Genomic DNA, 17,348 nt, shown 5'->3' with positions numbered 1-17,348 from the left:
CCTAGTCTAACCCTCAGTTTTTTAAGCAGGTTATTGACATGAAGTTTAAAAGAGAGACAGTCATCAAGCCAGATACCTAGGTATTTGTAACAGGTAACCACTTCAAGTTTTATTCCTTGCGTAGTTACAATATCCAAAGTGGTCTTGGTGTCTTTTTAGCTTTTGAAAAGAGCATTACCTTGATTTTATCAACATTTTAAAAGAAGCTTAAGCTCAGAGAGCTGAGTCTGAATAATGTTAAAAACAGCTTGCAATTTAACAACAGCCTCCTTAATGGAGGGACCTGCACAGTACATCACGGTATCGTCCGCATAAAAATGTAAGGTTGCTCCATCGACATTTTCACCTAAACTATTGATGTAGATGGAGAATAAAAGTGGACTTAAAACAGAACCTTGAGGAACACCATTAGTAATGTTTAACCACTCAGAAGACAGCCCATCAAAATGAACACATTGGGACCTTTCAGCGAGGTAGTTCAGAAACCACCCCACTGCATGGCTGGATATGCCAATACTGAGTAGCCTCTGCTTTAAGATGCGATGATCGACGGTATCAAATGCTTTGGACAGGTCAATAAATAGAGCTGCACAACTCTGCTTATTATCTAAAATACTCGCCACATATTCATTGTGGCAGTGATGGTGCTATGTTGCTTTCTGAAGCCTGACTGATGTTTAGACAGGATGTCATTTGTACATAAAAACACCTTTACCTGTTCACTCACTAGGCGTTCAAGAACCTTAGCCAGAGCTGATAATTTAGAGATGGGCCTATAATTATTTAATAAAGTGGCCTACCCTCCTTTTAGTAAAGGCAGGACATAAGCTGACTTCCACAATTTTGGAATTGTGTTTGAGCTGAGAGAGAGGTTAAAAAGAGTAGTGAGAGGTGGAGCAATAAAATCTGTAGCTATCTTTAAAAAGAAAGGTTCTTTCTTTATATTAACAGCAAACAATTATTAATTCATTATGGATTACTACTGATCATTTCTCAATTAATCGATTGATTGTTTTGTATGTGAAAATAATGTGGAATGTCACAATGGCCTATATATTGCTCAAATCTACTTCCTCACAAGTAGAAAGTGGCATACAAATAAAAAACTCAAATATAGTAAAAATATAGTCATATTGTACTGAAGTACAGTTCTTGATTAAATAATATAAATAAATTGTACCTCTGTTCTCATGCATTACCAGGAGTGCCCATTCCTACGACACCGCAGCTCTAGCAGAAAATCTTCAACTCCTGGACCAGATGTCTGTGTCAGTACCCAGAGCCTATCATTACTGTCATCGTCATCATCGTCTTCAGCACCCTTACCAGAGGAGAAAGGAGACCATCATGTCCTGCTTGAGAAGATAGAAGCAGAGCGAGATGATTCACAAACCAAAAGACAGGCTTCTCCCTCTGAGGACTGTTCCCTCAGCAGTAATGTTAGAGAGGATGGAGAGGGACAGAAAGGAAGCACTGAGGGGGAGAAAGATGGAGACTCCACCACCGTCTGGAGCAGTTTGGAGCTGGACAACAACGAGGGTCATTCTCACAAAGGTGACGGCTGCTAACATAACAAAAGTAGTTCCTCTCACAGCACTGCAGACATTAATATCTGTATACAAAATATATATATTCAGTTGATTATGGAACATATCGGCTATGGTTTGCTTCGAATATTATTATAGTTTTGTATTTTAAAAGAAAATGTTTGGCCTTTATTCCTTTTTTAATGATAGCATAGCTGAATTTAGACAGTGAAGAGCGATTGAGGGAGGATGACACTCTACACTTATTATAATGTGTTTAACAGTAATAACTTAAGAAAGGGACCTTTTCATCTTTTTTTAAATAACTTAAAAAAAAACAGCATGTCAGTGATCAAATGCATAACACTTATTTAATCTGATCAAAATGTGAGCTTTTAAACGAAAGAGAAGAATAAACACAAAACATGTAGAAAACGCATGTAACAGTGGTTGCCAGCGGATGTGATTCCTGTGGAGTTAATGCCTTATCGCTCACCTTTCCTCCAGGTCCCCGACAGTTCAGCTTGGCTCAGGAAGTGCCCCCCACCCAACAGGCCTTGCGTCTCCATAGAAACACCATGACCATGGAGCTGGTCTGGCTCCAACAGGCCATTGACAGCAGGAAAAAGGTAATTTGAAGGAAGGGAGGGATGTGGCGTTTCAATACATTTATGAATTGGTGGCAGTCTCCTGCTGTAAGAAAATGACAAACAACATTTAATAACTGACCTCAGAAGTAAGTCAGTAAATTGGGTCAAAGATGCATTATTTCTAGAAGAAATACTTAAACCAATATTGTAGATATTAATACCTAAATAATAATCACAGTGTTACCTATTGAACACAATCAACATGTCCTGATAGCAGTAAAGCAGCACAGAGCATCCTTCAGCATCATGTTCTTCCTATAATCCAATCTCCTTATTATCTGCGTGCATCTGCAATAATGTTTTTAGCTTATCTAGCTTTCTGCCACCTTTGCAGCCAGCCTGTGTACTAATCTAATCCCGTAATGTATCTATTAACAAATTGCTGTCTTCACCAAACCTGCACCACTGCCCCCATGTAGCACCCTGCAGCTCCAGAGGGTGTAAAGGTGTCAAGATGTGGAGGAATGTGCAAAAGCAACACCAAATGTAAACTGCAGCTGAACCCAGACCAGCAGGATTTACTCATGCATGGGATTCAGTTCACCTGAGGTGTAACGGGTCAGAAGAATGAACTTTTAATGATTGTTTTTTCCCTCTCTTCCTTCTCCTCTACAGTACTTGTCACTCAAGGATGGGCTGAGCGTATCTTGAAGGCAGAAGTAATCTGAACTGGACTGATCGCTGTCACGATATTATTTTACTCAAATGCAAAGACACCGGATATAAATTGTCATCCATGGAATTAACTCCTTTTTCGTAGATCTGTACATTGTGTATATTTTATTTGCTATGTTTAAAAATAAAGATGAAACTGTATTTTTCTAAAAAGTCTACTTTCTGCTGTTGTTGCCACTGCTCATATCGGTCTCGTGACATAATTTGTGACTGGGTGAGGTAGTTACTGTTGTGTAGGAAAAGGTTAACTCAATCCAGGTCAGGGCGATCGCTGGCTCAAAACAAGTTGGTTGTGACTCACAGAAGCTCAAATTCCCCATTTAGATCACAATGAATGAGCTCTCACGCATCACATAGGAGTTCTGCACACAACTGTCTCCTATTAAGCTGCTCTAGTCTTAAGGTATTAATATCATTAAAGAGAACTCAGCTTTTAAAAGTCAAAATTACATTGTCCTGCTTCCAAAAAAGGTCCTTGTTTTTAGATCAAATGTCATGTTTAAAAGGTCACATTTCCGTAATGGTTTTGTCACCATAATTGCCAGCTTATGCCAATATACATATTGATATTTGGCAAATATGTTTTGGGGGGAAAATACAGACAAGTGGGTGTAGAAGTTATCTTATTGATTCAGCTTACAACAACACAGCGACCCACCCCTTCTCTCATCTGTCTGTCCCCTTTTGTTGTGGTTGCTGCCGATGGTTTGGCCCACAAAGCCGGTCATTGCTGGCCACGCTGCCATAGCAACCAGGAAATACTCACCGCCGTCAGTGGAGTAGTGTGTGAATTTGTGCGTGTGTGCTAGGGGGGATAGAGAGAGTAGAACGTGATGAGTGGGAGTCCAGACGGATCACAACAACAGAAGGGAAGGATTTCCACCTTTCGCCTCCGATTCAAGCCTTTCCTCGCTTCATCGTTCAACAGGAGGTAGTGACTGAACATGGTTTTTATTCAAGTGTGATTCAAAGAATGTGTTATGTAAATGTACCTGGTGTATGAAGATGGTCAGTAAATGCAATTATAGGCTAAGTGAGTGAAATGACATGTATGTGGAGAGAACGATGTGGTGTTAGTGGTTTAAATAACACCTTTTTAAAAAATGTGTGTGTGGACTATCAGCACCTGGCTCAGATGGCTGCCAGCATAGCAGCCACGGCTCTCCTGCCTCCAGTGAAGAGCGTGGTGGTCTATAAGAATGGAGACCCTTTCTACAGTGGACGCAGGTTTGTGGTCAACCAGCGACAGGTGGCCAGCATGGAGGCCTTTCTGACTGAAGTGACCCGGAGCATCGGGGCCCCCTTGGCCGTCAGGACCCTCTACACGCCCAGGCAGGGGCACAGGGTCTCAGACCTCCAGGATCTTCAGACAGGAGCCAAGTATGTTGCTGCTGGCTTTGAACGGTTCAAAAAACTTGAGTAAGTACAAAAAACATTTACTATGCTGATATTAGTGTGCAGTTCTAGAGGCTTTCTGTGTCTAAAATGAAAGGAAATGAATTAATAATCCATTCTAACATACCTTTTGTGTGAGAAAAGGTTTTAAAAGGATTTTCTTCGTTATATCTTTTGTTTTAATGCATAGTTACCTGACCGCAAGAACGAAAAAGCAGCCTGCTGGCCGTGAAGAAACCCAGGTAGGCTTTTATTTTGATGTGTGGGCGTTTTGCTTTGAAGGCCCACTCCATCACTGATTAATTCCAGTTTAACCAGGAAGAATGCACCCCCTGGCACTGTACTCAAATCCAACCTTTTCTAGTTGATATTGTGCCAAAGCCAATATGATAATGACGGCAGGATTTTCCTTGCCTGATATCAGACAGGAAAGGTCTCGGGAATTTCCATTAGTAAGATTTGCCTTTACATTTGACGACACATTGTTTTGTTGGCATTAGTTTGATTAGAGCCACCCTTTGCGTTTACCGTCCCCTCGATGTCCGTGTGGTTGTCATGTAAATTACCGGATACAATGGTCTGATGACTTAACTGTCATTTACATGTCCCTCAGGCCTTGTGGGGCGCCCTGTAAAAGCTCCAATGTGACACGTGTAGTTACAGTTGGATGTCGCCAAAGAGCAGAAAGTCTGAAGTAAATCAGATTTTATAACCGTTGTCTAGTGAATCTGAAATCTGTTTTCTTCAGTGATGGTGGGAAGCTCTCTTAAAATCCAAACAAAATTCATTTCAAACACGTTCACACATGCTGAGGAGTGCTTGCTTTGTATTCTGACCCCTTGGCATGTACAGTATGACCCCCTTTTTTTAAGTGTGCTCTCAGTCTCAAACCATCAGTGTTACTTTTCTGAAAAACATAAAAGGAGTGGAGACCGATTGTATGTGCCTTGGGTGACTGCCATTTGGAAAGCGAGAGTGCTTAGGTTTTAAAGTCTTACATGCCTGTGTTGTGGTTGCTGTGGAGCAATGCAGGAAGTGTGTCTGTATGTGAGTTGTGTTTGATCCAGCTGGTGAAACAAAGAGTGGTGCTTTCACGTAGTGTTATCAGGGCTGTGTGCGTGTCTGGACAGGCCTATATTACCCACAATTCACCGCCCCATGCCTCCTTATTCTCTGCTCTGAGACAATGTAAATGCATCAAACGTCTCTCTCTTCAAAGTAAAAACAATAACGGGAGATTATCAATGTCTGGGTTGTTCTTAGTGGATTGATTTAGTCCAGCTACATATCAGAGGCAGACATGGATATCGACTAAAGAGTTAATTAAAATATGGGACAAAATTGAAATATGGGACAAAATGGGCTTTGAGAGGAACCCTCAGATCACAATATGAATGTGACTCTTAAGACATCTCGCAGTGATGTTGGATTCATTTGCTGCGCCACTTGAGCAGAATAGTTAGTGAGCCATTACAGGTTAAGGATAAATATTTTTTTCTATGATGGATGTGCAGGATATACAGTACATGATTTAAGAGGAATTTTCAATATCGCTGAGTTTGCAGTATCAACTATCTGATTTTCTTGTCTTCTGCAGGCCAAAGCATCCCAGAGGCTCAATGTTTCAGCCAAATGGAGAAAGTTTATACCTCTACCATGCATTATACAGTGAGTTTGATAAACTACATAAAATAAATAATGTTTCTTTTGAGGAAATAGGTAACTAACAATTTGACGGTGGCTCCTTCTCAGAATGAGTTGTAATAACTTGTGTAAATGTTTTTATTTGTCCAGGGAAACAAAAAGTAAAAGACTGTTACTTTGAAAGATACCCCTTGATTTATCTAATTCAGAATCATAGTCTCATAGCTTTGGCTGAAGATGTTTCCCATCTTTTACTTTGACTTAACATTAGGACCTTAAGAAACCCTGTGTTCTCTGTTCAGCGTTTTCCGAAATGGAGACTTGCTTTGTCCACCATTCCGGTTCATCATTCCTCGGAGCATGCAGCAGGACCTGGAGCAGATCCTGAGTCTGGTCACTGAGAAGGTCAGCTTAAGAACCGGAGCTGTGCGCAGGTCAGTGACAGGAAACCCATTAAATACACGTGTGGAACAAAAATAGACGAGAATAAATAGAATAAAAACCTCCCTGTGACCCGGGTGCTTTATCAGGTTGTGCTCTCTGGAAGGAGCGACTTTGTCGTCAGCCGTGGAACTGGAGACTGGCCACTGCTATGTTGCCGTGGGAACTGAGAGGTTCAAGAAACTTCCATATGTGGAGCTGTTGGTTTCAAAAGCTACAGAGAGGTACAAGGTCCTCTGTGGGTGTGTGTAAATATGTCTGTTCTGCTCCATAAATAAAAAGTTGATTGTCAGACAAGACTTGTTTTTTAAACATTTAAGGCATTGTTTTCTTTATTTTGCAGATATTACCAAGGAAAGAGAAGGCTGTTAAGGAGAAATGAGGTACCTTTAATTATATGCAGTTTATTCACCATACCTTTAAGTCTTAACATACAGTCTAAGCATTGTTTGTCTTCCCTTATGTTCACATGTCAGGTGTGAGTGACAGCTGTATGTGTTTGTGTGTTTCTCTCAGAACAGGAAAGCAGGAAGTGGTCCAGAGGATCAGTACAGTGACTCAGCCCTCCTCGACTCCCCAGAGGTACAAATCGGTCAATAATTCGCACCACAAGAGCTATATAGGGAGTGCTAATTTGTTTTGTGTATTATTCCTAACACGTTCAATACCCCAGCGAGACAAACTGTGCAGAGAGTATTTTTATTTTGCCTATAAATGAAATTATATTTAGTCAGTTGCATCCCATGAATTTCAGTCAGATGGTCGCAGGGTGAAGTCCACAGGAGATGAAGCTGCAGCTCCAGCAGAGCAGAGCAGGAGAGAGGAGACGTCTGCCTTCTTCTCCAGGCCCGTCAAGATCCGCAACAACAGAGGACAGCCCAGACCCCCACTCAGCAACGGATCTGGTTAGAAACCCCAACTTTAAACTTTAAACTGAATTTAGTGTTCCTCATTTGAACTAGAAAGGCGAACTTTTTAAAATGCAGATGTCCTCCTGCTGGATCTCTCTCTTACCTCCCTCAATATAGCGACAAAGACAAGTAAATGTGGGATTTATTCATCTCATGTGGTGATGAATTTAACTGATTATAAGTGTTGGAAAAATATCACTGGTCACCGGCTTGAGCTTCAATATCAGGATACATGTATTTATTATGCTTGCAAGAATGGAAGTAGTCATCACAAACAGAGCTATATGATACAACTAGTTCCCAGAACAGCGTCCTTCACGTGCTTATACAAGAAGAGGGTGTTGCACAGTCACAAGATGCAGGAATACCGGTTCATAGCAGTATCAAATGTTTTGTTCTGATTAGCTAATCTGTTCATCATGTTAATCGTTGTCACATAGCTACCATGTGCCTAAAACAGTGTTTCTATGGATGTTGGTGTTTGAGCCCTGTCAAAAAACCAAATGTGGCCTACAGCAGCCAAGGTAAGGTTTTTTTTGCTACTAAAGCAGTTGTTCATTGCCCACTAGCCGGTTATGAGGAGTCAGCAAACAAAACAGTCAATACCATTTTTTATATTCAAAAGAGAGACTCAGCCCAACAACAAGCTGTCCTTGAACACAACTGAGCAGAAAGAAGTATCAGGTCGATGGGTCCAGGAGTAGGCATGCGTATAATAAATGTTCTGTTGATCACAGCAGCAGCTTTTTGATGTCTGTCTGTCACAGTCCAGCCCAGCCTGTTGAAGAGAGCAGCACGGAGGAGAAGAGAGGAGGCACGAGGGGCCGAGGAGGTGCACGAGGACGAAAACACAGCTACAGAGCTTCCTGTTGACCAGGTCAGCTTTACACATTAACATTTTTTTCTTTCTTCATGTTTGTTTAAAGCAGAGCTAACTCTTAATCTGTCTCTCATTCTCTTTCCAAAGAGAGTAGCAGAGATAGTGGAGGATGAGGAACAAAACGCTCCTCTAGACAACACTCAGCAGGTAGGCATTGTTCATGCTCATCTGTTAGCTTCCTGTATCATTGGAGAAATGTGGAAAAACAATGTCCTTCACATTTACAGACTGGGTATGATTTAGAAAAGAGGTGGATGATGGGAAATAAATTAATTTATGTATTTATACATTACCGTGACCTTTTTTGTATTCTACACAGTTGCCAATTTAAATATGCGTGATGAACAAATGACACTGGATTCTGCATTTGGGAACAAAAACACATAAACCCTTTTTTCTCAAGAGACTTTCACAAATGATGGGAAAGCAGGTACAGTATAGGACATATGAGTGGGCGGTTACAATTACACAACACACGGGTGCTGATATTAAGAGGTTCAGTTTCTGTGTAAATGGGTTCAGAATATGATATGTTTAACCTGTAACACGGTAACATCTCAACAAATGGTGTGAAACAACAGAATAGTATGCAAGGACCATGGAGTATGATGAAATTCTGGGATGACAGACTGTACTGCTTATGTTCAGTAGTAAAGGGACACAGACATTTTTCAGCATTCAATGTGTGTCTAATTTCAGGATCCTGAAAGGCAGCAGACGTCTTTGAAGTCAAGGCCTTCGTCAAACACATCTCAGGTAGAGAGCAGGGAAGAAAAGGTGAGTCTACCCACCTCAAAGTGTATTAAAATGCTTCATTGCTTTTCCTCTAACACTGTTTCCGTTATATCCTCTAACAGGAGAGCCCACAGGTTGCCCCGTCAATACAACAGAACACAACCATCATCAGGAGTCCTGGTGAATTCATCAAAGAGGTTTAACTACAGCTGACGAGCCAGCGGCTGTTTCTATGATGACCAGATGTGCTCCAATGAATGTTTGATTACATTTGTAGTACTTTAAAAAAGTGTTAAGGAGCCAAGCGACAACTTGAATTGATGTTTTATTTTAGAACAAAGTCCAAAATGTGAACAGGCATGCAAAATAAGAACAAATAACTCAGGAGATTTAAACACTCTTTAGTTCTAGTACAATCCAGAATCTGACAAAACAACGCTATTCTGACATTATCCCCTTCATAAAGTTAGTGTTATATTATATTGTTGTGAATCTGTTTTACAGGAATGATTCATAAACTGTCTAGGTGTTCGGGGACGCATTATATTCCATATTCAAAATGTACATAAGAAACAATATTTTTGGGATATTTTAAGACTCAGTCAGTGATTCAGACAAAAAATTATGTTTTGCCAACAATTTATTAATAGAATACCAGCCACATTCTGTACAGAATCTTTTGTCAATAAAATACTGTAACAATAAAAACTAAATATATTACTATGTACATCACTGTTGTTTCGGAAATACTTCAGACATATCGCGCAGCATACAACAAGGTAACTCGCTATAAAACAACAAAACCATTATTTTATCTAACTCAGTGATACATTATGTAAACAAGAGTCAAGACAGCCAGAAAATAAGTAAATGAATAATCGTCTTATCCTCGGGCAAAACAGCCATTTGTTCTCTCCTGTGTCCTGCTCTTTCCCAAACAGAAGGAGTCTGCAGTAAAATGTCCCCGTTAAACGAAAAGGTTAGATCTAATTGGTTCATTTTCAAAACCCAGCCTTATTTCTGTTTGGTCTCTATAGCATTTATGCAGATGCCAGTCACATAGCGGGGCAGCAGAGTACTTAAACGTAAAAGTTAACAACCACCAACTTGTATGCAAGCCCCATAAATCTAGTCTATCCTTGAGTTGAACCCCACATGCACCCAATTCCCCTTAAACTTGGCGTAAAAGCTTCTGGGCAGGTTTTTTGAAGCTCACACTGAATTCATTTAGGCACCATTCTCCCACCAGAGCCGTTGCTCTAAGGAGTCGCTGTCAGAATCTTAATTGCCCCCTCTAGTCCCGCCCCAAATCTGCTTTGGCCTTTCCTTCCCTGCAAAGGAACCACTTGAAGGTATGGGAGTTTGTATTTAATCCTCATCCCTGTTAGAGTTCCTGGGTCATATTCTGCTTCACAGTGTCTGTGTCATTAATGGAGCTTATAACACACAGCGTGATGCCAGCTGTGGTGAGGAACATTCCCGCGACAGCCTCTGCAGAGAGTGAGGAGTGGGGAGGATATGAAAGAAAAATGAAAGTGAAAAAAACACATTTAAAAAGACAGAGCACAACCAGTACTGTATTTTTTTCAGGCAGAGGAGGGAATTAACTGCTCCATAAAATGCTATAAAAAATGTCTTGTGTCTTGCTTATGTAACCGCTCTGAATTTGTTTTGAAGCCACATTTTTCCTCCTAAAGCTTGAAGTATCCCAGATGTGCCTGCATCAGTATTACTCAATGTTTAACTGCCCTGGTACTTGAAAGCTAGCTTGTGTATGAAAATAAAGTCCCTTACGTTTGCCTCCAAACTCTTCACCCAGAAACTTGCCGGTGAGCAGAGTGCAGAGGAAGGTAAGAGAGTTGGCCACAGGAACAGCCAGCGAAATCTCTGGGGAGGAGAAGTGGAGAAGAACATTTATCATATAGATATATACTTGTATATACAGGACTGTCTCAGAAAATTAGAATATTGTGATAAAGTTCTTTATTTTCTGTAATGCAATTAAAAAAACAAAAATGTCATACATTCTGGATTCATTACAAATCAACTGAAATATTGCAAGCCTTTTATTATTTTAATATTGCTGATTATGGCATACAGCTTAAGAAAACTCAAAAATCCTATCTCAAAAAATTAGAATAGTTCCTCAGACCATGTAAAAAAAAAAGATTTATAACAACAAAACACAATCAAACATTTGAAAATGTCCATTAATGCACTCAGTACTTGGTTGGGANTCCCAGTAAGCTTTGATAGTGAGTCGGAAAGCTCAATAATACCTAAAACAGCAAATGATACTGCTCGTGGTAACATGTGCAGATTTAAATGTTAAACGGGAGGGATCATCCCTTAACCTGCCTTGATAATGTGCTTGTTTTTTTTGTTTTTTGAGAAATAAATGTATTTCTACTGGTTTAGTTTTTTCAATATCCATTTATGAGAACATTGGTTCGATTTTATCTGGGTCTACTAAAGCAAAAGGGAGGGCTGGTACCCAGTTCTCTCACTGGTTGCAATGACTTTGAGTTACTTTCCTGGTTGCCTTCTCCGAGTCGTTCGAGCAGGTGTTTCGAACTTGGAACCAACAGTATCTGGCTTCTCTTTTTCTTTCTCGTTGTGCAATACATAACTAGTTACAACGTGTCACCCATTGGCTATCAGAGAAAAGAAGTCCGCTGGGTTCAAGGACCTCTCTTTCTGCGAAATACATCTCATAGTAGAACCTTACAGTTACACGCGGTCTACGGTCCTACATTTTTCCGACCTCTTGCGGCGCGTGTCGTTTTAAATGATGGGCCTAGTCTCACAAAAACAGAACTCGTTATAAGTGGGTCACCATTCCACCACTGTTCAACACCGCGGATGTCGAGTGTCGTCTCACGCGAGAATCCCTCCCTTCTGGTACCAGGTTCCGGACAGACGGAGCTTACCATCCAGGTGATAATACCATTCCGTGAGTACTGTGTTCCGAGGGTTCTCAATTGGAGCCCGGACACTTTTCGACAGGCATGGTACCTTTTTCTCTCCTTTTTCTAAAACTGCGTGATGTACCGGTATCGGGCATCCAACGGCGTGCTGTTTTCGGAGGCGGTGTTCACGCGTCTACTCCTTTTGGTGTATCAAATTGACCCAAAAGTAAAGGGTTCGTACTAGACCGCCTGAGACCCGGAGTTGTCAGGACAGGCCGGTACTATCCGGGCGTAAGTGGTCATTTGACGACCCTAGCATGGAACTTTGCTGGGGGTAAATATCCGTTACTGCCCCCACATTAGGAAGCCCTTCCCTTACATCCTGCCGACACGTTTAGCGTGCTGTTACTGGACTTGGGTCTGTGGTGTATGTTACCGGGTTCTTTATAACACCTTACAATAACACTTCTTCGGTTCGCTTTCCGATAATGTTTCGTGGGTCCTCCGGATTGTACGTAGTTAGGCTCGATTTCGCTGCGGTGTCAGAACCTTTAACGGATAAGCTTCGTGGAGCGGTCGCTAGGTAGTGTAGGGTTTGGCGGGCGTAACGTCGTTGTACATTGGATGTCCGACTAAGACGGGGCACGTTTTTCCTAAGGGGTTAGGTGAGCTTGGTCGCCCATGCGGCGTAACTACGTCATTTCTCAAACANCAAGCCTTTTATTATTTTAATATTGCTGATTATGGCATACAGCTTAAGAAAACTCAAATATCCTATCTCTAAATATTAGAATATCATAGTATACTTTTTCATGATATTCTAATATTTAGAGATAGGATATTTGAGTTTTCTTAAGCTGTATGCCATAATCAGCAATATTAAAATAATAAAAGGCTTGCAATATTTCAGTTGATTTGTAATGAATCCAGAATGTATGACATTTTTGTTTTTTTAATTACATTACAGAAAATAAAGAACTTTATCACAATATTCTAATTTTCTGAGACAGTCCTGTATACTGCTGCCAAATGAGCAGGCTTGACTCCTGCTGGAAATAGATGATGTAAATTCAGAACAAAAAGGAAAATACCCCAAAGAACCAATGTTCTCATAAATGGATATTGAAAAAACTAAACCAGTAGAAATACATTTATTTCTCAAAAAACAAAAAAAAAAACAAGCACATTATCAAGGCAGGAGGTCATAGATGATGATTGTATTTATCCATTGTTCTTAAGGGATGATCCCTCCCGTTTAACATTTAAAGCTGCACATGTTACCACGAGCAGTATCATTTGCTGTTTTAGGTATTATTGAGCTTTCCGACTCACTATCAAAGCTTACTGGGAACTATCACATTACATGTTACATTATTATGCCATTATTATTAATATTAGTTACACCTGTGCATTTCTACTTGTCTGCTGTGAAAGATGCCTAGTCTTCATAAATAAGGTGGGCTGAAGAATTGTTCTCACTGGCTGAAAGCAGGTTGAAATAAAAGAACAATTTATATTAGTTTACAAATATCATTATTATGTGTGTGACTTCTGGGAGGGCAGGCAGGCAGGAAAAGCACCTTATTGGCTGAAGAGAAGCACAGGTGTGAGAAATAACAATAATGATGATTGCTTTGCTTTAGCCACTTCCAAGCCTTTAGTATTGTGCTTGCCAACTAAATGGAGTGCTTTACTGGCAAACGTAATGGAACAACTCAGCTATCGTTAATTTTATTAGCAACACCTGTGCTCTTCGTGATAGCTTTTTGATTGTACAATGCCATGTCTTTTTATGCTGCTGCAACGCAAACAAGTCCCAAATTGGGATCAATAAAGCACTATCTTATCTTATCGTTGAAATGTCAGCTTTAAAAAGGTAATTATCAGTTAGTCCACCTTCAGACAGTGATGTGTGTCTCACCTGTGGTGGAGAGTGTGTAATAGTACACCAAAGAGCCACTCTGGTTCAGGAGAAAGGGGACCAGGTACTGTGGAGCAACACATGGAACAAAGTGCAATGTAACTAATTGTAAGGAAAAGCAATCCTTTCACAGTGGCAAACAATGAATGGATATAAGGGTGTTTACCTTGAGGTTTAGGAAAAGAAACTTGACCTCAGCCAGCAGCTGTGAGACTCTGTTGCTGTGTTGGACATGTTCAATCCCCTCAGTGCCTCTCTTCAGGAAGGGGTTGGTGCAGCCCCACAGCACGGACACCAGCAGGAGACTCAGCAGCTCCACTGCAACATAGAACAGTCATATACAATCTTCCCTGTGGCTTCACACCCTGGTCAGATATGCTACTAGTTGTGTTGAACGACAGGTGTCCATGACCAAGCCACGACCCGATAAACCACAAGAGTAGCGCAGTTAGCACCTGTGCTATAAACACCATGGAAAATACTGGTGGTCATTAGCTTAACGTTACTTCCCTAGCATTAGCTCTTTAAAAAGGTAGCTTTATTTTGGTTAGTTAAGCGTTATACGTGCTCAAGAGGAAGCGGATACGTAGATATATATTTTCGGAATCAAAATAAATAAGAAAATGTGCCAAATATCATGATTTGAGAGAGGAATTGTGCTTTTAACCACTCACCTACGGTCACCATCGTAATGTAAACATCCAATGACTCACGAGTCGCGTTCAGGACTTCAGCTCTTCAGCTCAGTTAGTTAATGTTACGTAAATTGCCAGAATATTAAACGGTTTTTAAAAAATAGTAATGATAGTTATTTAGTGGAGTAATTTAGGTTTAAAAACTACTAAAATAAACCACCGTAATTGTTTGGGGCAATGCTCTCATTCATGAACCTCAACCTTTTGTAACGTTTCTAGTTATCTTGAATGTTGCTTTGGATTTTTCCCCTGTTGTTGTACCGAAAGGTAGCAGCTGAGGGCGCAATAACTAACAATAATAAATCATCATTATAGTTATTCTTTTTTAATATTTTCTTTTTTTTCTCATCATTTAGTTATACGTTACATGCATTAGTTGAGTTGCATATGATTATAAGCTTCCTTCTCATTTCATGTCTGTACAAATAAAGCTCCATTCAAAAAACTGGTAAGCCACAATTAGAAATATTATATTTAATTTGTATCTCAATTCATTTAAACAACCACAAACAATTCAAATACAAGGAACAACGGAAATAAAGTGCAAAATCCTTTGGCGTCAGAATCAAAGGATCAGCGTGTTTGACTGACACCCAGATGTCTCACAAAATATCTTTGTGGTCTCTTCGTTATGGTACAAATATATACACTGACATGTTATAGATTCCTTTAACGAAAACAAATCTGTTATCAGAAGACAAAGATAATTTAATGCAAGGTTAACCAGATTTAGAAAGGTATATTGATGGTAAATCAAAATACATTTGCACATTTCGCTGAAACATACTACACACTGAGTTTCCCTTTCATACCGCCTTTGCATTCTCAGAAGTTTACACTAATACTACATTTACTCGTGAACTTATGTGGTCCTCTTTAATACAGAAATGTACAGGCAACATGGACAAGCCATTACAGTCTTTACTACACATTGTCTTCATGGTATTAGTAGTAATCTGCAAAGAGTACAAACAGTGCATGTATAATCTGAACACTGACTGTAGCCAAAAAGCAATTCTTCTCAAGAAAGCCTCAGTTTCCTTTCATGCAAAATCCTTCATGCAATCCATTGTGTCTGTTTATTGTAGCATGCTGTTCATGGTGTGTGTTTTAGCACACAAAAGGACATCATGTTATCGTAATCACCAGCAGTGGCTCAGTTGGTGGAGATCGACAGTCACGACACTAACGTCACAGATCGAGTCTCCACGGGATTCAGTCAGCACACAGTATTTGGTCACGGATGAAGATGACACATCGGTCAGTACAATCGTGTTGCTATGTGTCTCCTATGGGTGGAGTGTCATGTATGGTGATCACTGTGGAGTCACTGATGGAGCTCGACTGCTCTATGTGGTTTCCCTCTGCACTGTTCTGCTCCGTTCTGGGCAGCTGGAAGTTGTTCTCCGAGGCCGGGTTTGAGTTAAAAACACTGCGCGACACAGAGTTGATTCCCAGGGTGCTCAGCGGCATGTTGCTCTGAACGGTGGATTGTGACAACTTCGGTCGAGGTTTGGGGCCGCCGTTGCCTCCGAGGACTCTGGATACATGTGTCCGCCTGGAAAGAAATAGACAATGATGTTACTTCCCTTCAATTCAATGTGATATTCAGCGTTTGTATCTTCATAATTGGTATTTAACAGTTATGTATCAATATGGATATAGACCTGCCCTCTGGCCTTCTGGTATAATTTTGCTAGTATGCCATTAACTTCAACAGTTGTCATTAATAAATGATAAAACAAAAATTCTGTGAATAAAGTGACCCACACTTCCTAACCTTTTTACTTTGTTTACCCTTAAATGAGTGTCTATATTTGATCTCTCATCATTCATTATTTCATATTAATCCATTTCAATGTTTTTACCCCTCAAATTCCCCTTGCGGGTCCCAAAACGTACAATGGTAGCAGCAGAAAGTTACAAAACTACCTTAACTTAAATAATTGTAATTAGTATTTCCATGTTTTACGCTTCTACTTTTGAAAGAAAGATTGTAAATGTTGCAAACATTTATAGTTTTTACCCCCTCTGGCATAAAAATAATTATGTTTTTTCTTAGCCTGAAGAGAAAACTATAAACAGCAGCAGGTTTATAGTGCTCCTTGAAGTTGATGCAAATAGAATGATGTTTTGTTTCATGGCTCGTGAAATTCACAGGAATTGCCCCATCAAACAGGAATGCGGCTTTACCTGTTGTACGTCTTCAGGATGATCAGAAGAATGGCGAGAATGAGGATGGTGCCTACGACGATGACAGCGATCATTGCCCCAGAACCTGAGAGACAGAGAAGGAAAAATGAACACGTTGAAAGGTTGAGTTTGTCTGTTTACATTTGACACATTGCTCCAAACTTATTCTCGACAAGAAGTGTGTGAAGTAGCTTAGCTACGGCATCCCTCACAAGGAAAAACAGAGAATGGCAAATATTTTCGGTCAAATGTATGAGGGCCACTCAATCCCTTCAGATTGCATGACACAATTTGTTGTTATTTACGAGGCTTGTCTCATCATACAATTTCAAAGACCTTATAGTGTCCAGACAAACACCTCTTTCACAAGGGTGTGTTTTATCGGTATCTAAGTTAAGAGGACAAGGACACAATGCAGGCATGAACACACACACGCACACGCACACACACACACACACACACACACACACACACACACACACACACACACACACACACACACGACAACACACACACACACGCCACACAACACACAACACACACACACACACACACACACCACACCACACCACCCACACCACACACACACACACACACACACACACACACACACACACACACACACACACTACACACACACAACACACACACACACACTTTTTTGAACACAAACACAGCTATGTTTTATCCTTACTCTGGGATGGTTATTTGTTCTTTTGCGTCTTTGTGACGGCGGTAGTGTTCTGACTGAGGGACAGTAGCTGTTTGGTCAC

General features: G+C 40.5%; 4 protein-coding genes across 6 annotated transcripts in view; 2 read left to right on the top strand and 2 right to left on the bottom strand.

Moving 5' to 3' along the window:
- Positions 1-17,348, bottom strand: part of LOC104955675 (Fanconi anemia group M protein homolog) — a 430,065-nt gene that overhangs the window by 115,251 nt on the left and 297,466 nt on the right. The window lies entirely within an intron of this gene.
- The window catches only part of soul3 (heme-binding protein soul3), a 326,159-nt gene that overhangs the window by 15,650 nt on the left and 293,161 nt on the right, over positions 1-17,348 (top strand). The gene's annotated exons all lie outside the window — the stretch shown is intronic.
- Positions 3,632-10,489, top strand: dcdc2b (doublecortin domain containing 2B). 3 transcript variants are annotated; one of them, XM_010782888.1, is made up of 13 exons: positions 3,632-3,782; positions 3,975-4,270; positions 4,437-4,488; positions 5,844-5,914; positions 6,193-6,324; positions 6,421-6,555; positions 6,675-6,714; positions 6,848-6,913; positions 7,086-7,236; positions 8,010-8,119; positions 8,210-8,269; positions 8,822-8,899; positions 8,980-10,489. In XM_010782888.1, exons 2-13 carry the CDS (start codon positions 3,987-3,989, stop codon positions 9,058-9,060), a joined length of 1,260 nt encoding a protein of 419 aa, XP_010781190.1. In that variant the 5' UTR covers positions 3,632-3,782; positions 3,975-3,986; the 3' UTR covers positions 9,061-10,489. The 3 variants fall into 3 exon arrangements, with proteins under 3 accessions (XP_010781190.1, XP_010781188.1, XP_010781189.1); XM_010782886.1 differs by having other exon boundaries at positions 6,421-6,573; XM_010782887.1 differs by having other exon boundaries at positions 3,967-4,270; positions 6,421-6,573.
- Positions 9,446-14,596, bottom strand: tmem234 (transmembrane protein 234). Its single transcript, XM_010782889.1, has 5 exons — positions 14,362-14,596; positions 13,854-14,005; positions 13,688-13,754; positions 10,652-10,744; positions 9,446-10,348 (listed from the first exon to the last, which is right to left on the bottom strand). Exons 1-5 carry the CDS (start codon positions 14,372-14,374, stop codon positions 10,242-10,244), a joined length of 432 nt encoding a protein of 143 aa, XP_010781191.1. The 5' UTR covers positions 14,375-14,596; the 3' UTR covers positions 9,446-10,241.

This window comes from Notothenia coriiceps, unplaced genomic scaffold (assembly GCF_000735185.1).
Source record: "Notothenia coriiceps isolate Sejong01 unplaced genomic scaffold, NC01 NC01_scaffold00024668, whole genome shotgun sequence".
NCBI classification, from domain to species: Eukaryota; Metazoa; Chordata; class Actinopteri; order Perciformes; family Nototheniidae; genus Notothenia; species Notothenia coriiceps.
Note: the sequence above shows the minus strand (reverse complement) of the source record. Positions and strands in the feature narration are given on the sequence as shown.

Bases quoted from the DNA above. Each gene is read 5' to 3' on its own strand.
- dcdc2b (XM_010782886.1), top strand. From the start codon at position 3,987: ATGGCTGCCAGCATAGCAGCCACGGCTCTCCTGCCTCCAGTGAAGAGC. The intron at 6,325-6,420 runs GTCAGTGACAGG...GTGCTTTATCAG, and splicing joins AGAACCGGAGCTGTGCGCAG to GTTGTGCTCTCTGGAAGGAG. The intron at 8,120-8,209 runs GTCAGCTTTACA...CTCTTTCCAAAG, and splicing joins CAGAGCTTCCTGTTGACCAG to AGAGTAGCAGAGATAGTGGA.
- tmem234 (XM_010782889.1), bottom strand. The intron at 13,755-13,853 runs GTAAACACCCTT...GTTGCTCCACAG, and splicing joins TTCTTTTCCTAAACCTCAAG to TACCTGGTCCCCTTTCTCCT. The intron at 10,745-13,687 runs GTGAGACACACA...TCTCCTCCCCAG, and splicing joins TTACACACTCTCCACCACAG to AGATTTCGCTGGCTGTTCCT.